At 63.8% G+C, this 23,341-nt stretch overlaps 1 protein-coding gene across 1 annotated transcript in view; it reads right to left on the bottom strand.

Annotated features, from left to right (window-relative positions):
- MYT1L (myelin transcription factor 1 like) overlaps positions 1 to 23,341 on the bottom strand; it is a 205,371-nt gene that overhangs the window by 19,337 nt on the left and 162,693 nt on the right. Inside the window, exon 17 of the mRNA XM_054570031.1 lies at positions 574 to 636. Coding sequence (XP_054426006.1) covers positions 574 to 636 — 63 coding nt within the window. The remainder of the gene's footprint in view (positions 1 to 573; positions 637 to 23,341) is intronic.

The following is a 23,341-nucleotide window of genomic DNA, read 5'->3' as shown; positions in this document are numbered from 1 at the left end:
CCAGTCCTCTCGGGCCTCCACACGCCGCCCTTCCACGGGCCCGGGCCGCACACACTGCGCTCCCGGCGGCTGCGAAGTGGCTCCAGAGGCGCGTGACTCGCAGCTAGGTCCCACTGAGGAAGGGGACAGGGCGGCCAGCCAGCGAGCGGCCCTCGGGCAGCCACGGGTACACCTCTGACCCACCGCCCGCGCCCCAGGCCCATGCGAGCGGCCCTGCTATGGTGGGCAGTAGCCGGCAGGTGGCCGACACGCTCGCTGTCCTCGCTCTCCCTGTCTTTGCAGGGGCACTTAAAGCGGGAGAGCTCGCCCGCGGTTGGACGGCCGCCTCACCGTCCGGCACGTGGCCAGGGACAGCCAGCAGCTGACTGACCGCTCAGCCCTTCTGTTGTCACGTGCAGCCCCGCAGTGGGCGGAGCCACCGCAGCAGCAAGCTAGCCCCGTGCGCAGGCGTCGGGTGCCCAGTGCCCGCACGGCGCAGCGCTGCTCTGCGGGCCCCCGTGGACCAGGTGGCTGTGTTCCCGGGCAGGGCGTACGGAGAAAGGGCGGCTTCAGCGGAAGCCCAGCCCCACGTACCTTCGGTGGGAGGCGTAGTTGCCGGTGATGTGTCCGGAGCCATCACAGCCAGGCGTGGGGCACCTGCCATTAAAAACACAAATTGGGCTCTTTACTCGAAAGAAATGAACACCCCGAACAAGCAGCTCTCTCATTTCTCCAGAAAACAAACTCCCGTTGACACTCGAGCTCCCTGTGCAAGGAGGAGACGCGCGGCCGGGGCTCCGGGGCTCCCTCGTCACCGCCACGGCAGCCACTGCGCCGCCGTCTGTCCCCTCTGACAGCCGTGCCCCTGCCCCGTCGGGCTGGGAGTCCGGCTGCAGGCCGTGCCGCAGGGCCTGTTACACGCCCCGCGCGTGCGGAGCAAGGTTTCCCAGCAGACACCGTGCACGCAGCGCCACCCCAGGCCCTCCGCTCTGACCCTGTGCGTCCCTGGCTGACAGGCAGCCCAGGCGGCCGGGTGGCGGCAGCGGGGCCGGGGCTGTGGGGCCTGGGCCCACCTCTCAGACCACCGGCACTGATCACGGGTATGATCTCCCGTGAACCCTGTTACTTCTGACTGACCCAGCGGGGCACAGGCCTGTCTCCATCCACCCGGCCCGGTAGGCTGAGACGCGCGGCTCAGGCCCCGGCCCCCAGCTGCCTCCCTTGGCCCGCCCAGCCCACGCCCGCCGGTTTCCCGGCTCCCGCGCCGCACTGCTCTGATGGGGAGAAGGTGGAGGAAAAGGGCGCTGTGGTTATTCCCTCCACCTAACTTCTCGGCCGTGTCCTCTCTGAGTAACCAGACAGCACTGCAAAGCCATTTTAAGTTATTTCAGTTGCTTTTGTGCCTGCCAGAAATGTAAAAATTAAGGGCGAAATCACAGATTTTAAGGGTGTAACAGATGCATACTGCTTCTAAGAGCTTCCATGGTGCTTCTCCCTCAGAGGGTCTCCCTGGGTCCTGGGTCAGCAAGTGACGTCCCCAGAATCTGACGAGAGTGGGGGCAAGGGGTGGGGTCCTGAGGTGGGACGGCCTTCAGCCGTGTGAACGCCTCATGTTGACACTTGGGCACATGGACAGTTTTTGGCTCTTAGAAACTGTCAAATTCTGCCTTAGGCCCGGCGAGGGAACACAGTTTCGGGGCGCAGAAACCGACAGTCACCACACCACGTCACAGGCCAAAGCTTAGTCCATGGCTCGTGCTGTGGGGGTTAAAAAGTAACTGCATGAAGCAGGAGCGGAGAAGCCCTGGGTGTGTGCACGTGGAGCCGGCATCCTGGACACGGGGCCCGAGAGAGGGCAGCGCCGGGCGTGAGCAGGGCCCACGTCTCTCAGCGACCACCGGCATCTGACTGTGGGCCTGGCTTTTGTGGAAGCGGCAGCAGCCTGTGCTTGATCCCAACGCTACTCTGTCCGTCACTAAGTAGTTGTTTTCTAAATAACGACTTAAACAGCTGATTTCCCAAATGGTGCCTCACGTGGACGCACGGACCTGCACCCTCGCTCGGAGCGGCCCCGAGGGAAGCCGACCCCCACGCCCGTTTCCCTCTTGAAAAAGCAGCGAGAAACGGGACGCTTCCCGCTGGCCGGCGACACACACGTCGGTCACCTTGCTCTTTGCTTAAAAAAAAATCCTTCAGCTCCTCCTAGTTTAAGCACTTAGTGCATATTTATTTAAAATTTATTCGTTTTACCATGAGTATAAATTTCTTCATAAGCCTTTTTTGATGGGGGAGGGAGGTTGACATTCTGTTTAAGTTTAAAGTGATGATGCATTACAACCAAAATCACACAAATAAAAACCAGATTTTACTAACTGTAAAAAAAGAGGGAGATTTTTGGAGTAGTTTTTGTGTGACTGAGCCATTTACAAATGCGTCATGTGATTTAAAAAAGGCATTTAAAAAGTGCCTTATCACCACAAAAACAAAGTGCCGACCTAACTCAGGTTCAGAGCTTCCGGTCGCTGGCGGGAAAGGCCTCCCTAGAAAGGGCCTTGCCCTCTGAAAAGGCCCGTGTGTCTCCGGGGCCCCAGGTCGGACAGACGGGGTCCGGACCAGGGTGCCCCTCGCTGGCGGCGCGACTCCCCCTCCTCTCCCGGGGCCGACCCCGGTCTGGCCGGTGCTGGGGGTCCCTCCTCCCTCCTCCCGCACTGGGCCCTGCGTCCCCCTGCGACGCCGTGTGCCCGCCCTCCGGTGGCGCTCTGGACCTCAGAGGGCAGCCCGGGGTGGCTGCCCAACTACTCTGCCTTCTAACCGCCCTGCCTACCTGTTCTATGTTAATTAATGTTCAAGACTTGAAGGCATGTTAAAGTCTTATAGAGAGTTGTGCGAATTTCCTGGCTAAGAAACCTCAACATTCAAAACTAGTTTTCCGGCCGGTGAGGGCGGCAGCGACTGCCGCCCTAGTGCAGGGGTCTCCGCCTCTCTGCGGAGGCGGCGCAGGGCCCCGGTGATGGGCGGTCACGGCCGACAGACAGCTGAGAGCGCATCTCTCCCACGCAGGGAGGCCCGCGTGGGCCGATCAGAACCCCGAGGCTAACAGCAGGCGGCAGCGTGGGCCGCGCAGCTTGGGCTGGAAAGGGCAGAAGGGATGGCTGGGTTTCCATGGAAACCCCCGACAGGCAGGCACCGGTTCTCAGCGGTGAAGCGCTGGGGCGCCCGGAAGGCCCAGCCCTGGGCTCTGCTCGCTGCTGGGCGTTGTCGCAGGCAGCGGCGCGGGCGTCTGCGGCGCGGGATGTGAGGACGGGCGGAATAAAACTCTTGCTTCACGTGGTCGCACTCTTCCACTCGAAGGCCCTATTGGTCCAGCCGCCCTGAGAAAGCAAATGAATCCCTGTCCCTGCCGCCTCACGGACACATTCAAGACAAAAACGTCTGGGACCCTGTCTTACATGTCAGCTCGCATCTGCCCTGGGACTGAGGAAATGCAGAAAGGAAGGGATCTGGGCACTGCGTGTCCTTATCCGGCCAGGAAACCAGCCCTGGACAGACGTTTAAGAACGGCAATGAAAAAACGGTAAGAAAAAGCTTTACATGTGTTTGAATTTTGAAGTATCCAGACCACATCTAAAATATATATACACACGAGGACTACCCACAAGCTCGGGCCTCGCAGCGATGAACCAGCCCCTCGGGCAGGGACCCACGGGGGCGGCTGCTGTGGCAGCTGCCAGACCTCAGAGCCCGAGCCCGGAGCCCCCAGGACACCTTCCTGCTCTGGCTTCCTCTTTCCAACCTGGACCCACGTAGGAGCCATCGCCGGTCACACCTGCACAGAGGCCGTGGGACATGTTCCCTGCCACCAAAAAAGAACTTACTGCCTATGCATCTAGCCCCGCGACCATGAAAACCCTGTAACACTGCGCTGGCACACAAAAGCGTGCCACAAAAGCGTGGCAACAGGTGACTTGCTTCTCAGGTTCGCCCCTGGTGTGCCCTCCAGCAAGATCGGTGACCGACGGCCGTGGCTGCAAGCCACAGCCTGAGACAGGGAAGCAGCACAGCAAGAGCCGAGTCTCCCCACTGGAGTCGCGTGGTCGCTGACTGACTCGAGAGGCTGCCCTGCGGCGCCTCCCTCCTATCGCATCAGCTCCTCTGTGTTTAAAAAATAACTACGAGAATTTAAGAAACGGCTATATTAAGTAAGACATCTGGAATGTGAAATCAAGTTCAGAGTCTCGTCACGGGAGTCCGAAAGCACCGCCAGCACGTCCGGGCCACACGGGACTCGTCCGCGCAGCCGGCCCCGCCTGTGAGGCGGCCTCGCGGACGGCCCCGATCGGGGCACAGCAGCTGAAGTACCGACAAAGCCTCACTGTCTGAACCGACACACGAAGTGCCAGGCTGATGCGCTCCGAGCTCTTTGCGGGCGTCCGTGGAGCACGACCTCACCCGCTTCTCCGCCCCTCTCAGCAGCTCTATCAGGAGAACTTACTACGTGGAACACAAGATGTGAAAAAATACAGTATTTTCTTACTGCCCTCGATTTTCAAAGAAATCATGAAAATGTAAAATTAAACTTTGTCTGTAATCGCAAAATCTCTTAGTAAACTGATCCAGGCCACATATATATGAGCCTTTGCTCCATTTATATAAAAAGTTCAATTCAAAACTTTTTTTTTTTGCCTAAAGAGATATAAATCCAGAATATATTTCTCTTTTTTAATTTTTTTTTCTGTTTGTTCAAAAATAAATAGAAGTAAAAAGTGAAAAGCACAAGGTCCGGCAGAAGCGAGGCCTGCGCGAGTGCGGCTGGGAGGGTGCTAATACGCGTGTGGCGGTCGTTAGCTTTAACTTGAACGTTGCGCCTAGAACAGTCACCGGATGTGCTTGAGTGTGATACTGCTAGATACACACCTACCTGCTTCTGATTCTGTAAGAGAAGATTTTGCAATAAAAAGCGGTGTTGTTTGTGCCAGACCCTGTATTTTAAAATGGAAAAATCGTATCTACTGGTCTCTATGCTGCCGTTCTCTCTCCAAACAGAGAGAAACCGGGCCTCCTAGCAGCAAAGGTGCAGCGCCTCTGCCCAGCCTCCGAGACGCGCTGCCCGTAACTCAAGGAGAGACGACGCCGTGGGTCCTAGCTCCACCTGTAAGACAGGCGACAGCTTGCGATGCCCTTGAGACGCACTGCTTAGGTCTGTGTGTGCTGAGTCGCTCTGCCCTCTCTCCCTCCTTGGGACCCGGGGGAGGGGCCCTGGCCGCCAGGCTCAGGACGGCCCGGGTCCTGCAAGCCGGCGCGTTTCAACGCAGACGCCAACCTGTGGACGTGGGCAGAGCCGGGGTGGGAGACGGCTTTCTGGTTATGTTACATGCAGACAGAAACCACCATTCTCTTTGGTTCTAAGTGCTTTCTTTTAAAATTACACTAAAAAACAAACATATAAATGGAAAAGCATTTTAAAAGTACCCTCAACATCATTTAAAAAACTTTTGTTTTGGTGATTCAGCCGACATGTGCAACAGATTAGGCCTCAGGTTACTAAGGCCGGGGAGGGGCCGGTGCGGTCAGGGCGGCCGGGGGACACGGGGCATCGGGTGGGGAGCGGGGCTGCTCGGTCAGGCGCCCCCGTGATCGGGGGCGGGGACCGGGGTACACAGCACATTCTGCACAGTCCCCTGGAGGGCGTGTGCCCCTCCACTGTCGTCGAGCAGGGGGTGTGGCAGTAGGTTTAATTTCGGACCTAGAGGCTCACATCAGCACTGGGCCACCTCTAGGCCGTGCCCGTGGGACGCCCCTCTGCCCTTCCCCCAACTCGGAGCCCAGGGTGCCCTGGGGGGCGGACGCCGCCCTAGCCTGGGTCGGGCCGGGGGACCAGGGCTCCAGGGCACGGCCCCCAGGAGAACTGAGCTGGGGCCGGCCTGCTCCGGGGCCGCGGCGCTGGGGGCCTGGGGCAGCCGGCCCGGCCGTCCGGGCCCCGTGTCCGTCCTGCATGCAGCTGTGGTGTCCCGGGTCGTGCGGCTGACCCGTCTCGGCCCCCACGTCACCTGGGGGGCGGGGGGTGGGGCCATGCTGCCTCGCAGGCGGGGTGGGAGGCTGCCTCGCCCGGCCGCCACACTGACTGCCGCCCCGAACGCCCCGAGCGGCGTCCTGGGCGCAGCCACACGTACCTAGCGCATGCTGGCGTCCCTCATTAGCGGGGCGCGTCCTTGGGAAACTGCTGCCGGAGCACATGCACGTCCAGCAGCAGGGGCGGCTAAACAAGAGGCTGGGAGCCGCGGTCACAATTGGAAGTGGACTCGAGGACCCATGCAAAAAAAAATACAAAAGGTGACTGGTGCAGCGGACGCAGGCAACAGCAACCACCCCCTCACCGCGGGGCCGGAGGCCGGGCCGGCGGTCCCGGGTCGGGCCCGGTGGGTGGGGCCCCGGCTGGCATGCAAGACCCCACAGGACACTCGGAGGCCGGGCCTGGGGCCAGAGCGGACGTACTCACCTGGAGCTGATCAGGCTGGGCCCTAAGGCAGTTAGTGTCATTGCTATGGGCTTCTAAAGCCCGTGGGCGTTGTTGTGAGGGGTTTCCTCTGGCCGTGGGTGCAGGGCTGAGGTGTGGGAGGCGGGGGCGGGCCCCTGTGCGCCCTGCCTCCAGTGGGGAAACGTCTGTGCCCGTGCCCCCTTGGTCTGGGTGGCGGGTCGTCAGCCACTCGAGGGCGAGCCCCCCACCCCCGTGGAAGTTCGCTGACGGGCGGGACGAGGCGGGGCGGCCGTGCAGCGGGCCGGCCTGGCAATTGCCAACCTCCTCAACACCAGGAACCCGCTGGGCCGCACTTGGGCCAGAGCCGGCGGCCTCCCTGGCCCCGACCCCTGCCCCGCCCCTGCCTCCAGGGCCCCGCGCCCTCAGGGCAGCGAGGAGGGCGGAGGACGTGCATCCACGTGGCCCGCGCTCAGCCCTGCCAGCTCTGAGCCTCCCCTGCGGCCGCCGCACGCGTGCCGCCTGGCTCTAAAGCTGCAGGACTCGGGGACATCCGTCCCGTGCCTCTGTCTCAACTTGAAAAGTCTGAAGTGACTTTTAAGTTAAATAAGGAAGGGGTTCCTGTCGCTGACAAGCAGGCCCGTCGTCTAAAGCCCGCAGCCTGGAGCAAGCGGCAGGAGAGGTGGGTCTCCTAGGACGGAGGGAAGGGGGTGCTGGGCCCCACGTGCCCCCTGTGGCTGAAGCCTGACCCCCGTTTCTGACGTTGCGGTTTGCCACTTTGTCTCTCCTATGGCTGTGGACCTTTAATTTCTGAGGCTCTATTCTGTCCCGTAAGAAAGTGTTTTATAATTCTAATCAGGAAAAATTACGAGACTCCGCTCATCTGCACCCCGTGCGATCCTGGAATCTCCTCCAATTTCTCCCACTTCGGGCCACTCCGTGTCTTCTCCCCCTGTTCCCCCAGGTCTGCCTCTTACCCCACCCTGCTGTTTATAAGGCCTGGTTTTAAAATATCCTTTTCTCGGCGTATTTTCTGCTCTGTCCTTCTCTCGCGGCCGGGTTATTCACGGTGGCCAGGACGTGGAAACAAGCTACGTGTCCTTCAGCGGAGGACTGGAGAGAGCAGCGCCCAGACACACACGTTTACACGACGACTCAGCCAAAGAAAGGAAGAGACGCTGCCGCTTGCGACAACATGGACGGACCTTCCGAGTGTCATGCCAAGCGACAGAAAAGGACAAGAACCATGAGATTTCACTCGTAGGTGGGGTATCAAACAGAAATCAGCAAGTGAACGAAGACAAGCAGACAAACACCACCAGACAGAGCACAGCACGGTGGTCGCCAGAGGGAAGGCAGTGGGGGCGGTTAGGGGTCAGGGGTCGGATACGCCGTGACCAGGAGATTCGACCTCAGGCGGCGGGCACGCAGCGTGATGTGCAGATCACGTGGCACTGAAGTGCGCCCTTGAAACCCACGGAGTTTTGTTAACCGATGTCCCCCAATAAATTCCATAAAATTTTTTAAAGTAAAAACTTTTTAAAAAAAGGCGTTCTAGCACCTTCTCCCTTCCTCCCATGGACAGGACTGAGTCAGCGGAGCTCAGGCGGGGCCGGGGTGCAGGGGGCGGGGGCGGGGGCGGGCGGAGATGCGGCCGCTGGGCGGGTCTGGGCCCCGCACGGAGCCACCTGCCCGCACGGCCCGGGCGGGGCCGGAGGGGGGAGGATTGCGCTGCCTCCTCTGTGGCGCCTGCCCCCTGCACCAGAGCCTGGCGCTGTCACCCCGCCTCGCAGGCGACACAGCGGGGCCATCCGGAGGGGTGCCGTGGGGTCCCCGGGGCGGGGCGGGGGACGGGGGGGCCTGGAGCACCCCGGGCTGTGCAGCACGGGGGTCCCGGCTTGTTTGGGTGTAAAGATCGCCTGAGACGAGGAGGGAGGAGGGCCGGCCTGGACGGCGGGGCCGCGGGGGGCGAGCCGGGCGCGCAGAGCACTGCCGCCCTGGCAGCCGCAGGGGCCCGGAGGCTGACGAGGGAGCAGGCGCGTAGGGCAGGCCGGGGCGAGCAGGGAAGGGAACGCAGCCTCGGGCCCACGGGCCAGGCCCTGGGTGGAGAGACCGGTGGCTGCAGGGCCGATCAATCTGGCCCAGACGCGGGCAGACTGGTCAGCGCGGGGTGGCGGCAGCCGGAAGACACAGTCTACAGTGGCCCAAGAAGCCACTCCCTGCGCGCACACTCACAGAGGCCCCTCCCCGGAGCCGGAAATGCCTGCTTTCGAGGGCTGGGTTTGAGCGTGTCTGCCGATCACCAAGCAGAGGCAGGTGTCCCGTCCTCAAGGGTCTCACCCTCGAAGGGAAGACCAGGAGCGTGAAGCCTGTGAGCGACAGGCAGGAAGAGAAGGGGCCCGGCAGCCGCGGGGCCTGGGCCACGCCCCGTCGTGGGCTCTCCCGAGAGCAGGTCTGTGGTGGCCCGCAGGACACGGCCGGTGCGCCTGGACGCAGACACGCTCGGCGGCGACGTGCAGGGACCCCGGGTGCGGTGGACGCCCGGCCTCCATCCCGTGAGCCATCCTCCGTCGACAGGTGCACGGAGACCTGCGCCCAGTCCACACACAGGGTCCGCTCGTGCGGCGGAGGCTGGGAATGCGGACAACACCCATCCTCAGTGCGGAGCGCCGGTGGGTCTGGTTTCTAAGAAAACCACTTTGAAGTGTGGCCATTCCAGACTGTACTTTAATGGAAACCTCACTGGTTTAACACCTCAACATGCTTCTTCGGAAAAGACTCACATTTAAAATGATTTGTGTGTGAGCCATAAAAAAAGAATAGGAATGATTTTCTGGAAAAGGAAAGAAGGAAAAAGAGAAAGGGGGCGGCGAAGCAGCCTGCACTATCAGGAAATAGCGCGCGAGGACAGGCGGTGGTTTGTCCTGTTCACCTCTCGTGAGCAACCGTGCGGGGGGTGGCGGGGGCCATCCTGTGCCCGGAGGCCAGGTGAGCACCACCCGTGGGAGGAGGGCCGCCGGGAGGCCCCTGAGGGCAGATGGACGCGGCCGAGGGAGGGAGTGGCCATGTGACAGCTCCAGACCTCCCCTCTGTGCACAGGGAGCGTCGGAACCTGGTTCTGAGCCCCCGGGAGCCGAGCGGGGTGCTGGCTGAGGGCGGGGCTCCGCTCGCCAGCCTCGCACCCGGGGCGGCGGCACGACCGGAGCCAGGGAGCGGGGACACCCGGCCTCCGGAGCCTCGGGGGCCGGGCCCGCAGCCGCCCTGCGTCCAGACCCACGCGGGCCTCGCGCGGGGGGCGAGTCAGGTGGGCTCACAGCCTGTCGTCCGGCGTGTGCCCGAACAGAGGCAGCAGGGCGCGCTGCCCTGATCTCCCTTCTCCGTGCCGCCGCGGACACAGCACGGCCCGCGGCGCTGTGCGGGCCGTTCAGGACCGCCCTGCCCGTGCCCCCGAAAGCAGGTCCGGGGAGGAGGGCGCGGCCGGCAGGTGTCCTGGCGCTCGGAGCAGCGGCTGCCGCCTCTCACAGCTGTGCCGCCCAGCACGCTCTCCGCGGGGCGGGCCGGGGCGCCACCGACACGCGGCCCGGGCCTCCCAGCCCCAGGCCCTGGGCGAGGAGAACTCTCACGGACCCGAGAGAAGCGCCTGCCCGGCCCACGGGAGCGTGAGGCCCGGGTGTGAGCGCGCGGTCCCTCCTCTCCTCCCCTCTCGGGTCTGTCTGCACGGGGGTCACCCACGCGTGCCCTGGTGCAGCGAGGGGCGCCTGACGCGAATCCACGAGCTCGTCTTCCCCGAAGGCTTTCAAGGTTGGAAGGCTGCTGTTATTTCCTGTTCTAGAGATAGAAAGATCGAGATTCCAGAAAAGCCAGACAACTAGTCCAGGCCAACAAGTCTGGGCCAACTAGATCAGGCCAACCAGTCCAGACTAACGAGCCCAGGCTAACTAGTTCAGGCCAACTGGTCCAGACCAGTTCAGGCCAACTCATCCAGACTAACTAGTCCGGGCTAGTGGAGAGGCCGTGTCCCGGGACAGCACCCCCGCCGAGGTCAGCCGGGCACGCCGCCGTGGCCCCGAGGAGGCTGGCTGCACGGCAGGGGCTGCGGGGACCCCCGTCCACAAAGCCCCTTCCTGCGGGTCCACACCGGGCTCCGGGCCTCTCCGCGCCCCCGGCCTGGCTGCGTCGCTCACCCGCCCGCCGCCCCTGGCTGGCAGAACCGCAGCCAGGGTTCTGACGCGTCGCGGCCTCCGCGGGAGCATGGCGAAGGGCAGCGGGCAGACACCAGGTGCAGCTCGTGGACGCGCGTGTCGGGTGGAAGACGGTCTGCCGTCAATGCCACAGCCCCGCTGGCTGGGGACCGTCAACATGTGCTCCAAAGCGCGTAATTCCGCCTCTCCAAAGGCCACTGGATGAACTGAACATTAAACGCCTGGAGCGGCTAACCCGATTGTCCTCTCTTCGCAGGCGACTTCCCTAGGCCCCAGCACAGACCACAGAGGGACACACGGCAGCCTCGGCGTGCTGGAGAGGGGTCTGTGTGAGGGTGGACGTGGGCGCGCCGGCCGGCAGAGCAGTGCCCGGGGGCGGCGCGAGGTGCCCCGTCAGCTTCCCCAGGGAAGCAAACTGCCTATTCGGACGCACGGGCCTGCCAGAGGCCATTCAACTAGAAAGTGTCAAGGGTCTGGGCTGCAGCTCTCTGACCCCGAACCCGGCGTCCCTCCTGTCCCTCACACCCGGCCCGGCCACGCCTCGACGGACGGGGCGGCCAGCCTGGGGTGTCTGCGCCCTTGGCACACTGGAGCCGTCCTTCCCACCTCGGGCATCTGCAGGGCCTGGCACACGGGCGGTCTCACGGGGGCGACGTGAGGGCACAGTGTTGGGGGCTGTGAGGCACGAGCTGCGCGGTCGCCCAGCAGAGGCGCGGGCTGAGAACCGGGCTCGCTATGGGGCAGGGGAAGGCGCTTCGCCACGCCCTGCAGCTGACGTCAAGGGCGCCCCAGGACACGCCACCGGGAGGAACCCTGCCCGAGGCACCCTGTCGGCGAGAACTGCACGGGGCCCCACAGACCGACAGACGGCTGGCGCGGCGGCCCCGGGAACGTGGACGTCGGACCCGAGGTGCGCCAGACGCGAGAGAAGCCGGGGCTGCTCGGTGCTGGATCTGCGGAAGGGGGCCCGCGCTCCGAGCTTGACGGCGGGGAGCAGGAAGCGTCTCTCTCCCGCTGCGCTCTCCTCCTGCAGCGCAGCTGCCCCCAGCAGGCACGAGGACGGACGGGTGGAGGGGCGCAAGCGCCCCGGGTGGTCGGGGAGACGCAGGACTGAGAGGGAGGAAGACAGCGTGCGACGTGCTGGCTGGGCGTTTCAGCCGCAGAAAAGGGGGGCGTGCGGCCCGTGAGTGGGGAGTGCGTCCCACGTGAATCCGATGGGCTGACAGACCCTTGCCCTTGACGATTATAACCTGATTCCCAAGTCTGATTCAGGAATTTCCAGATCGTACCATACTGGACAGAGAAAAGACCTATTAGGAAAGTGGACTTCGACCTTTGAAACACCTTGACCTTGGTTGTTGGCGTTTTAAATCTGAGGAGTCCAACCGCCTTCACCCGTGGCCTCAGGCGCTGACGGTCTGTCTCTTCCTGGCCTCCCACCCCCACTTTCAGTCTCATCTCCAGGGAAGCCCCCGGGGGCCCGGCCGCCCAGCCACTGCAGGCTGGTTCTCACCTTGCGCTTATCGCAGACCCTGGCCTTCCGTCCACAAGGCATATGTCACTCTTTCTGGTACCAGGAACTACTCTGAGCACTTTACACACACGAACTCCTCTGATCTTTGTAACGAACTACCAAGTGGGTCGCGGCACAGCCCACTCTGTGCCTGGACCTGGGGCGGTTAAGCCCGGGCAGCAGGTGGCCAGCGGGGTGGCCAGGCAGGGCCCCGGCCCGGCCTGCGCAGCACAGCCCTCTGCTGCCGGCTCTGAGACTGGGGCCGTCAGGACAGGGCGACGTCCGCTCCGACACGCGTGTCTTTCTCCCATCGCTTTCTAAAAGCCCGAAGACGGTAAAACACTTTTAGGTCCTCGTGTGGCCCTTATTAATGCAACTGAAACAGTCTGACTCAATTTTAAACATAATTTCCCAAGGCAAATAAGTAATAGACACGTCCCAAACACTGGCAACGAAACAATGAACAAAATTTAAGTTATTCCCACTTAGCCTTAAAGTCTCGCTCCATTTGAAATCCCTGGGAAATTAAAAACCAGAGACTGGCAGTCCTGACGGCAAAAATGCTTGTCGTAACTTGAATGGAAGAAACAGCAGACACACCTTAGAGAGATGCCAAAGGCGTCTCTGAGGGAGCGGCACAGCTATTCCGACAGCGAGGGGCCGAGGCACCGACAGAGCCCCCTTCCGGGAGGCCAGGCCCCATCACAGCGGCTGGAGGCGGCGCAGCGGCACCGCGCTGGGTGCCCACCCGCGGCCGACACACTGCCAGCGGGTCCCGGGGGCACCCTGCCCCCACACGCGTGAGCGCGCTAAGTCCGAGAACCGAGCTGGAAACCCTGACGTGTAATTTTAAATGAACAAGCAAAAACAGAAAACCCAACAAACAGACCCAGACTCCGCTGGGAGTCGGCAGGCGCTGGAGCAGAGCGTGTGCTCAGAGCAGCTCGGCCGGGACACACACCGACGGGGAAGTGCGGCTGGGAGGCTCTGAGAGACGCCCGAGGTGTTCGAGGGCGGAGGGCGGTGCAGCCAGCTGGCGGGGCTGGCGGGGAGCCGCAGCCACAGGATCCCCAGGGTCAGAGGGTGGGGGGCGTGGAGCCAGGAGGAGCCGGACTTGCCCGCGCTCCCTGAGCAGCTTGCAGAGGCAGCTGGGTCCTGGAAACAGGTCAGCCTCCGCTGGGCGACTCCTCGAGCGGGGAAGGGGCCCTGTGGAGCCGGCATGCGGCCCGGAGCGGCGAGGCGGGAGCTCGCGGCTCCGACTGGGAGACGAACTGGCCCACGGGGGCAACCGAGCTCAGGGGGTTCAGGAGCTCCAGCTCGGCTGGCTCCCAGCTGACGGGGCCAGGCCCCGGCTCCTCCCACCATGGTGCCTCGACGACGGCAGCGGTGCATGCACTCCGGGATCCGGGACCGCGCAGCGTAGGCGGGCTTTCTCGTTGGGCCGCGACACTGCTTTCTCCGTGACTCACTCACAAACAGACGGCCGGTTCAGGGGCGCTGCAGGGCCGGGCTGCAGCGCCCGGCGGAGCCACGGTGCCCGCGCAGGCTCCCCTGCTTCCGCTGCGCCGGGGCTGCGGCCCGGACTTCACCGGCCGCGCACAGGACGGCTCCCGACCCCGCTTGCGTGTACCCGCACGGCCAGCCCCGCGCTGTCCCCTGGGCGGAGGTGACATCATGGAGCTCGCTGTCATCACGGCCTCCTTCCCACCTTTCAACCCCCCTGAAACCTTCCAGACGGCCTCGCCCAATCCCCTCAGCGCCACTCAAGGGAGGGGCCGGGGCTCCGGGGGCCTTGCCCGCCCAGGGCCCCGGCCGGCCGACTGCCGACCCCGCTCACCGCCCCGCAGCAGCGTCCTTTCGGAACCCGCGGCCCCGTTCGAGGTCGTGTGCGACAAACGACACGCTCCCGTCACGCGTCCACTCATCTGCCCCACCGCTCACAGTCCCACGCTGGGCAAAGGCTCCCGTGGGTGCCGAAGCCCTGAGCCCCACCCTCGGGGCCTGCGCCCCAGCACGCGCCACAGGCAACCACAGCGTGGCATGGAGCGCGGGCACCGCAGAAAGCGGCCAGCGCGGGGACTGGGCGGCCCGTGGGAGCCCACCGCGCCTCCCGGGCGTCAGGAGAGGGGCTGCTCCGGGCCAGGACAGGGCGAGGAAGGCGGCCTCCGGGCAGGCGCCTGGGGCGCAGGGGCCGAGAGGTCACGGCGCGACGTTTGCGCTGTGAGACGCCTGCATCTGGTAGGTGGTTGTGTGAAGAACTAAGTGCATTTCGGGACCTTTAAGCTTTGAGAAGTGGCCTGCAAACCTGTGAGAGTGGCACTGCTCCCTGGCACCGGGGAAGTGGAGCCGCGCGCGGGCGCCCGGCGGCTGCTCTCAGCGGCAGGCGCGCGCTCCCTCAGCCCGTCCTGCTGGGTCTGGGACGAGCGCACAGGGCCTGGCCGCCGCCCTCCCCCCTTGCCCTGGCCCGGGGCTGCCGCGAAGGCCCCCCGCCGGCCCTCCTGCCCCCCGCTGGCCTGCAGTGGCTTGGAGGCCTGTGTCAGGCGGCGTCGGCCTTGGGCCGACAACCCACCTCGGGGACAGGACCCCCGCTCCTGCCAGGCCCCGTCAGCCCCCACAGGCAGCGACTCCCACTGCTGCACTCCGTGTTCCAGAACCTTCCTGCCCCCGTGGCTTCCTGGGGTCAGTTGGGGTGCAGGGACCGCGCCCCCACCTGTCAGCTGCCGTCAGGAACCCGCGGGGCAGCCACTCGGCGGCTCGCGGCGGCAGAGCCCAGGGCAGCGGTCCCGCAGCTGCGGCTCACGCGCCGACCCCGGGGGGCCACCGACGCCCCGGCCTGCGGAGGGCCTGAGGCCCAGGGAGGGCCCCGGCCGCGGTTCCGCGAGGCTGAGAGGCGCAGGCCGACCGCTGCCCCACTTTCTGGAGCGCTGCTCCCCGCCCCCCACGCCCCGCTCGCGGGGAGGCCCCGGGGCTGCGTGGACTGCGCCTGGAGGGCGTGCGCTCCCCAAGCAGCTACGCAAGAGTTTACGTAACCTGCCCGCTACGCAAGGGGCCGGCTTCAAGGTCCTGGATGAATTGCGATTCATAAAAAATCAGCCTATCTTTGGAGATTCAAGGTTACAAATAAGTTTTCTTTGTCCCATTTTCTCAATCTTCCAGCTATGTTAGCGTTAGTTCCAGAAGTCCCTTAAGAATGTCCTTGTCTTAAGGGCGGGTTTCCCCTCCTAGCAGCAGACTGTCTCCGTCACACACTGCGAGTGCGAGTGTGCGAGGACACCCCCTCAGCAGGCGCAGGGCGGGGTGGGGAGCTGGGCCCTCAGGCAGGGAGCTGTCAGAGTTCCTGGTCACAGGTCCCTGGGCGCGACAGGTAAGAGCAGGCTGCTCCATGTGGCTCGGAGAGCAAAGGTGAGCCAGCACAAGTCACCTGTTCGAACCCTGGACTGTGAAAAGTGCAACGGAACGGGGACGCGGGCAGGGCCGCGGCTCGCCCACGCCAGCGAGCTCTGCTCCGAGGGCGGGCCTGCGAGGGGCGCGCACAAGCGTGAGACGCAGCGCCCGGCGGAGGGGACGCCGCTGTGTGGGGTTGGCGGGGCGTGTGAGTGTCTCCCACGAGGCCGGCAGCCATTTGAACATCCCACGTAAACGTCACACGGTGCGCTTGACTGCGACGTTGTATGTTACAGAATTACACGCTTATGATTTTGCGGTAAAAGATTTTTATGTAGTAACAAGGGGCGTCATTTGCACCAGACCCTGGATTTGAGACGCCGACGGAGAGCAGGTTTCTAACAACAGCTCGAGAGCCCGGCTGCCGAGGCGCACTGCCTGCGCACCAGGTGCATTCAGTCACTAGAGCAGGTGGCCGCCGGACCCGCCCTGGGTGACGCCTGGTGCACGTGGGGAAGCGCAAAGTTGAGTCTTCACAAAGGAACCGGAGCCGTTCACTCGCTCGCCCCGTGCGCTGCCCCCAGGGCCCGAAGCGGCGGCGCTTCCAGCCTCGCGCAGGGTCCTGTCTGCCACAGCTACGCGGGGACCTGCGGGCGTTCGCCCAGCACCGCTGCACAGGACGTGGCACTGGGCGTCGGGGAGGCCCGCGTGCACGTCACTGCCAGAGGGTTGACCTGCGCATCGGCGGCTGGTCACACAGGCCAGAGAAACCCCCACTCGCTTCTCAGCTGCAGAAAACAGGCGCCTGCGCGGTTACGCGGACGTGGCCCAGAACCACGCACCCGACCTCGGAGGCTCGGTGTGGGGCCGGCCATTTAGGCTTGAACTGGTAAAAGGAAACAGAGCCGAACATTCAGACCCTCCGCCACCGGGCCCCGTGCACGGCGCAGTGGCCGTATGGGGTGGCGCCCGTGAGCACCGTCCTCCCGGGTCCTGCGGGACCGCCCGTCGGAGCTCGGTTCACGAGGCCCCGCCCCGCGTGCACGGCGATCCTGCACCCAGCATCTGCGCGGACGTGTTTCCTGAGAGAGGCCAGGCAAGAGGAGCGCCTCCGTCCCCGCGGGCCGTCGCCCGATTCCCGGGCTCTCGCGGGCGGCAGGCCGGGCGCCTCCGTCTCGGGGCCCCCGACAGAGGACGCGCAGCAGCCGCGGGGCCTGGAGGCCCGAGGTGGAGACAACTCAGCAGAACCCGCTGGTGCCAGGAGAGGCCTCTCCATCAAAACGCAACGACAGAGCCGAACGGGCGCGAGGCGACGGCCCCTGAGCTGTCCCCCCGGGAGCCCGGACTGTGTCCGGGACGCACGCGAGCGGACGGGCCAGCGGGACAGAGGGCTGGCTGACCGCCCCACTGGCCGCTCCGCCCCCGGGGCCGCGAGCAGCCCTTCACCCTGTCAGTTCTCCAGCCAAGGAAGGAGCCCGAAGAGAACGGTTCTCGCTCCTGGAATTGCCAGAAAAAAACGCCCTCCAAAATCCTTGTCAGTAATTTCCCAAAGGCAACATCTACTTTATTTCCAATCTCATTCATTTGGCTCCAGGGAACTGTAAATTAGCGCAGTGTTTACTGGAATGAACCCTCGAATGTACAGGTGAGGGCCGACGTGGCTCGCGCTGCCCGCCGGTCGTTCCCACCCCAGAGGCGGCCTCTGCCGGCCCCGCGCCCGCGCCCGGGGGGGGCCCCTGCCTCAGAGGGCCCGGGAGAGGCAAGAGCGGGACTGGCTCCCGCCAGCGCGGGAAGCCCAGACTTAACTAGACGCAGGCGACCAAAAGACAACCTAACGTGTTTTATGGAAGGAGAAGGGTCTGTCTTTGGGTCCAGGCCTAACAGCCCCGATGGCAACAGCAAGCTACACGTATACATGTGTGTGTACATTATACATACGTGTATATGTGAAGTAACTGTCAGACTGCAGTACTTAAAATCATAAGGAAAATAGCCATTTCCTTTTGTTCGCTTGCGTCCAATATGCTGTATGTTTTATGAAGTAACTAATTCAGAAGTTAAAAAATAAATTTATTCAAAGAATAAACTTTACCTTTGACTAGATGACAAATTATTTTCATTTGTTTAGAAAGAGGCAGTATCACTCCGTACATTCTGATGGGAAGTGGAAGCTAAGGGCTGTTCCTCAGGAAACACCTTCCTCGTGGCCTTATCCTGACTTGAAATGCCCCCTGGGTCTGTTACAGCAGAAAACAGAAGCGTCCCCAAGGCCGCACTGGCTGAGTCAGGCTTGCCCTGGGCCCCGCCCGCAACAGCCACCGCGGGCCGTTCGCTCCCGGGCCGCTGCGAACCGCGCGGGCCCGGCAGGAGCCAGGCAGGGAGCAGCCACGCAGGCGGCGCGTAGGATGGCTCTGCGGGAACCAGTTTCCCAGAGGAGGGTTTCCTGGGGCAGAATCCCTTGGCCACAGTTACTAACGACAAAGGTCCAGAAGCTTTCAGATGAGACTTTGATTATTTTGTGACTCGGCCGACTGAGGCTCTACATTCACCGCGGTTCCTTCGATTGGGAGCCGCCATGAACAGCTGAACACGCCGCCCTGAGGGGCGGGGCAGAGACCAGGCTCGGAGCCCTGCCCTCCCTGCGCGCCCTCCGTCTGCCGGCGGGAGGCCGGGGGGCCTGCCAGGCGGTGCTGGCCCAGACCCGGACACGGGCCCCTCCCCTGTCTGCAGCGGCCCTGCTGTCAACCCAGCGTGGGGAGGGGCCTGGAGCGTCCACTCCTGTCCAGCCTCCCCGCCCCCTCCAGCCCTGCTCCGTCCACTGCTGCCCCCCCTGCAAGAGGCCCCCTCCAGCCCCTCGACTCTGCCTCAGCTGGGCGCGCAGGTCTGACCCTTCCAGGACAAAGCGGGGCCCCAGGCGGGCGCCGTCTGGCCCTGCCGCTCCCAGGGAGCCTGGCCCTGCACCCGCCGTGTGGGCGAGCAGCTGCTCCCAGTGCCCGGAGCCCCCGCCGCCTCCCGCCTGGCACCCATCCTGCCCGTCCAGGGCCAGGCCAGCTCCGGCCGCCCCTGCCCACAGAGCTCTCGCCTGCCTGGGGGCCCGACGCGGCCCCCGACCCAACCCCCTCCCCGCTGGCGCTCTGGGTGCGACTGGGTTCTTCCGTGGGCCCGGGGACTCCAGACGCGAGCTCCCTGAGGGCAGGCACGGTCTCGCCTCTGGGCGCTGCTGGCTCATTTCAGACAAAGCCAGTGAGCGAAAGCTGGGTTTACAGTCTCACTGGGGAAGGAGTGGGTGCAGGGAGCTTCCCTGGCTGCCCGTTCTCGCGGGGGCCGCGCCCGAGAGCGAGGGTGCGGGGCCACGTGGGCAGCCCTGGCGGGTCCGCTGCAGGGCACCCAAGCACAGCGCTGTGACCGCGGCGCGCATGGGCACAGGCCGGGAGCAGAGGGCCGCCCCACGCGTCCTCGCCCAATGACAAGGGCAGAGGCAGCCTCTTGTCGTCTGCTGTTTCCCTGTCTTGCCTACAGGCTGGAGGGGGAGTCCCCCAGACCCAGGGGCCCGAGGACTTGGCAGAGATGGGAGTCCCTGTCTGGGGACGTCTCTGCAGGTGGCAGACTGAGGTTGCTGAGCAGCCATTCCATCGACTCACAGGCTTTCCTTCTCCCAGTCCTGCTGACGCCTCCACAAAACCCACCAGTTAGAAGGGGCAGCGGGATGTAGACAGGGCGGCGCTGCCGGCCCCAGGGGCGACTGTCCATCAAGGAAGGAAGCCGAGGCGCCGGGGTCGGGCGGCGCCCTCCTGCGATGGAGAGGCCGGCCGCGCCCTGCGTTTTATTTTGCACAGAGACCCTGCTCAGTAAGACACTGCGCCCCAATGACGGAACACACCTCCTGCCCCCGCCGCCCTCTGATGGCCTAAGTCTGTTTTTCACGCTGAGTTTTACTGCAACTTGCACCAAAACCAGGGGGTGGGGCGAGGGCATCACCAAAGGAAAGCAAAGGCAGCAGAACTGCACGTCGAGTGCGGCCGGAGGACTCCCTGGGGCGGCTGAGAAGCACCGAGCCCTTCCGGGTGCGGGCCGGACCCTGAGCTGCTGTGGCTGGTCTGTCTCGGCCACTGCGTGTGCGCAGAGAGCCCAGGGACGGCGGGAGCTCTCACTGGACAGCCTGGGTCTCGTGCAGCCTGCGACGCGCCAGAGGGGACGGGGGTCTGGTGAGAGCAGCAGACGCTCAAGGGCCCCGGGGCCGACAGTTCCAGGCTTTGCCCGGGGCCACGAGAGACAGGCGGGCGGGGGCGGGGCCCCGGAGCTGGCGCTCCAGGAACAGAAGACCCAGCGTTCCTGTTACCCCTCCCGCAACAAGCAACGTCGCGAACCTGGGGCTGGGCGGGGTGGCGGTGCGCCATGGAGGGCTGGGTCAGGCCCACGCGTGCACGTGCAGCCATGCGCGAGGTCAGAGCCACATAAAGCTCGCCCTCCGTCCCTGGACGGCACACCGTCAGCGCCACCAGCTGCGAAGAGGCAGCCTGACGTGCGCCAAGGCTGTCGCCGCTCCCCAGCCGCTCCCACAGACGCACCCGCCAGCGCGGCCCGATTCACGACCAGCAGCGCCGTGGGGGCCGGTGGGGGGAGCTCCCGCGTAAGGGCGACGCTCAGCTCTCTGAGGCCCGCCGGCCCCCGCGCGTGGGCGTGAGGGGCACCCACTTCCTGACCCCCGACGGACACCGCAGACTCTCCCAGGCATCTCCAGGAGCTGCACCAGTGGCCAAAAAAATGATCGTTCTGGGACAAGGGTCCACAGGGCCCTCCTCCTCTGAAGGGGAAGAGCAAGCCTTCTGTGCCCCCCCTCCCCGGAGCCCACAGCTACAGCGGCCACCCGCGGTCAGCGGCCGCGTGCGGCCGGAGGCCGGCCCCTCCCAGGGAGACCCCTGCCTGCTGCAGAAACTGGGCCCAGCGGTGGCTGTCACTCACAAAGGTCTGTGGGCAAAAGATGACTGAAATGAGGACTATTTCTCAGAACCAGGCGCACGGGGACAGCGGGTGAACTTCCAGCCCCCAAAACAATACAAGCTGCAGGATGAGTAAAGCTCTATCAGATCCTCGTGAGCAGGCTTCCTGCGGCCTGACTGCACTCACAGCTGAGCAATAAGCCCCGGCAACTTCCAGGAATAAGTAGCCTTTAGAGAGAAGTAATATCTCGGCCTAAGTTCTAAATTCTAATTCTTCGATGTAAGTTTATTTTGAAATAGACGTAACTGGGTTTTCGAAAAGGGTTGTGGTGCACGTGGATGAAATTCCTCCGTGTCCACGCGGGAAGCACCCAGGACGAGGGCTGAGGAAGCACGGAGCTCACAAGAGAGCTGTCCCGCGGGCAGAGGGCCCGAAGCCGGCGCCCCTGCCCCTGAGGACGAAGCCGAAGTCCCGACGTCAGGAGGCGAAGGGAGACAAGCCGGCGATCCGCACTGGTCCCCATGAGGGGCTGCGCGAGCGGCAGCGTGCAAGGGCGCCGCACACGCGGCCTGAGCAGCAACAAGGCGGCGCCTGGACGGGGCGAGCAGAGTGGCGATGGAACCAGCCCGCAGGCCCCTTGCACGGTCCTCGTCTGTGACTGAAATCGGCTCTGGTTTGGCGGGAGCTGGTTGCTGAGGCGGCTGAGACGCCTCTGCCCTGCCCACCCCCACGAGGGACCGTGCGCTGGAGGCAGGGGCAGGAGCTCCTGGCGGGGAGGCCGGGCTTTTTAAACAAGGGCCCACAGCCTCGAGACGGGCTCTGCACGCTCTTTCACGGCACGACTTTCAGGTGACCCGCGCAGGTGGAGTTCTAAGAGAAGAAACTTCCCTTTGGCATCAGAGCGTGGGTTAAGCAGTGTTTTCACCAAAAAAAGAGAAAACTCTCTACTTGGGACAACTCCCTTCCCCTTTCCGGCCCCGGGTCTCCGTGAAGCGCCCGCGCGCGGCCCGCGAGGCGCGGAGGCGAAGGGTCTGCGCGCCGTGGGGCTGCCGACCCGCGTGGCCCTCCCGCCCCCTGCCAGTGTTGCTTCGCCTGGCTGCCCAGCCCGCACTGCGTTCCCTGCACGAGACAGGCCAGGAGCCAGAGGGGCGGGAGCTCCGCAGTTTGAATGATGTTCATGTGCCCATTAAATGTGAGCGTGTACTCAGCTTATGTGTTGTATATCACTAGACGTGAAATCCCTGACTCCTTTTTAAGAATATCCCAAATGGGTTGCTCTGCCTAAGGACCAAGCAAAGCGCCATCTGAGGATGTTTAAGAGGTTTGCGGATCTAAGACCCAAAGTTATCTGGCAGAAATCCTTGCTAGTCCGCGCTCAAGAGTGTCCTATTAATGGCCAACTTTCTTAAAGTCAGAGTTAGAAGAGACAAGAGGGACATTTCCAGAAAATTCCACTTCTTAGCAAGTGCATGATGGAGAGGAGTTTAGAGGGAACCGGAACCACCTTCTAACGCGTCTGTAGGAAGAAGCCGGAGCCGGAGCCGCTCGCAGGAATGGGGCCTTCGCCCCCTTCCCCAGGGAAGAGGCTGCCGCCCCGGGACGAACCAGGGCTTCACAGCCCTGTGTGAAGAGGGGGCTGCCGGGAAGAGCGCGCGCACGGCTCCGTCGCAAGGAGGCTGCAGAAAGCCCCAGGGACACACCTGCCACCCGACGGAAGAGCACCGGACGGAGGGCGTCGCCCGTGACGGTCAGAGGAAGGCGTGGCCTGCGGTTTCCCCAGGTTGAAAAGACATCAAGTAAAAACTGCTCATTTAAATATTACTTTTTATTGCATACATTTCATTGAAATCCCTGCTTTGAAGATCCAATGATAAACACAAACCATTTCAGAGAAGTGGTCAAGCCTGGATTTCCAAGACAGGGTCCACCAAAACGGGTTCACTCGTTACAAAGGCGAGTAGAGGCAGGAGCGTGGCGTTTCGTTCAGCCACACGGCGGCAGAGGCGTGGCCCCCTGGAAGACAAGGCGCCCCCGCGGAAGAGGCGGGCAGAGGGCGGGCGGAGCGCCCCTGCAGAAGGGAGAGTGCCGCCACACCGCCTTCCAAGACGGGGCAGGGGTTTCAGACCCACAGAGGCTTCGAAGCCCCAAGTCAAGGATGCAGACCGACGCAAAGCAGACCCGACAGGAAATTGCTCGGGGTCCCGGGGCGCGGGGACCCTAACCGCGAAGAGGCGACACTCGACGCAGGCAGCGTGAAGGCCATTCCCTGGTGACCGCGGGCCTGCTGGAAATGGAGACAGGCCCGACTTTTGCCAAGGGCTCGTTGTCAGGGAAGTCACAGGGCAGCGCCCACGTTGTGCCGTGTGGGGTGAGGTGTGCGTACAGCGAGCCTCGCTCTGACCCTGAGGGAAGGACAGTTTCAAGCCACGAGAAAAGGTGCCGCCGCCACGCAGGCTGCGTTCCTCTGGCTAATTCTGTCCACTTTGAGTCCTAACCGCTACCCGTCCACAGCTGCGCGGACCAGGCTACAGGCGGCACAGCTGTAAAGAGGGAGCCCTCCCAGTGTTTATAGGCCACGAAGAGACTCCGCTAGTCTGGTGACGGGAGGGCTAGTTCAGGAGGTCACTGAACAGGAGCAGGTGACCTATGGCACGGGGGCCCTGGACGGGGATCCTGTAAAAAACAACACGGTGTGAAACAGCACCCCGCACTGGGGGACAGCCGGGGGCGTGGCAACGGGCTCGGGTGCGGGGCAAGGGCCCTGGGCGTGGCGTCCCAAGGGGCCTGCCAACAGCAGTTCCTCTACGCTGGCGAGAAAGCCACTTCCAAACAGAGCGGGAGCCCAGCGAT

Source organism: Pteronotus mesoamericanus, unplaced genomic scaffold (assembly GCF_021234165.1).
Source record: "Pteronotus mesoamericanus isolate MK-2021 breed Mesoamerican mustached bat unplaced genomic scaffold, CSHL_Meso_final contig_101, whole genome shotgun sequence".
Lineage (NCBI taxonomy): Eukaryota > Metazoa > Chordata > Mammalia > Chiroptera > Mormoopidae > Pteronotus > Pteronotus mesoamericanus.
Note: the sequence above shows the minus strand (reverse complement) of the source record. Positions and strands in the feature narration are given on the sequence as shown.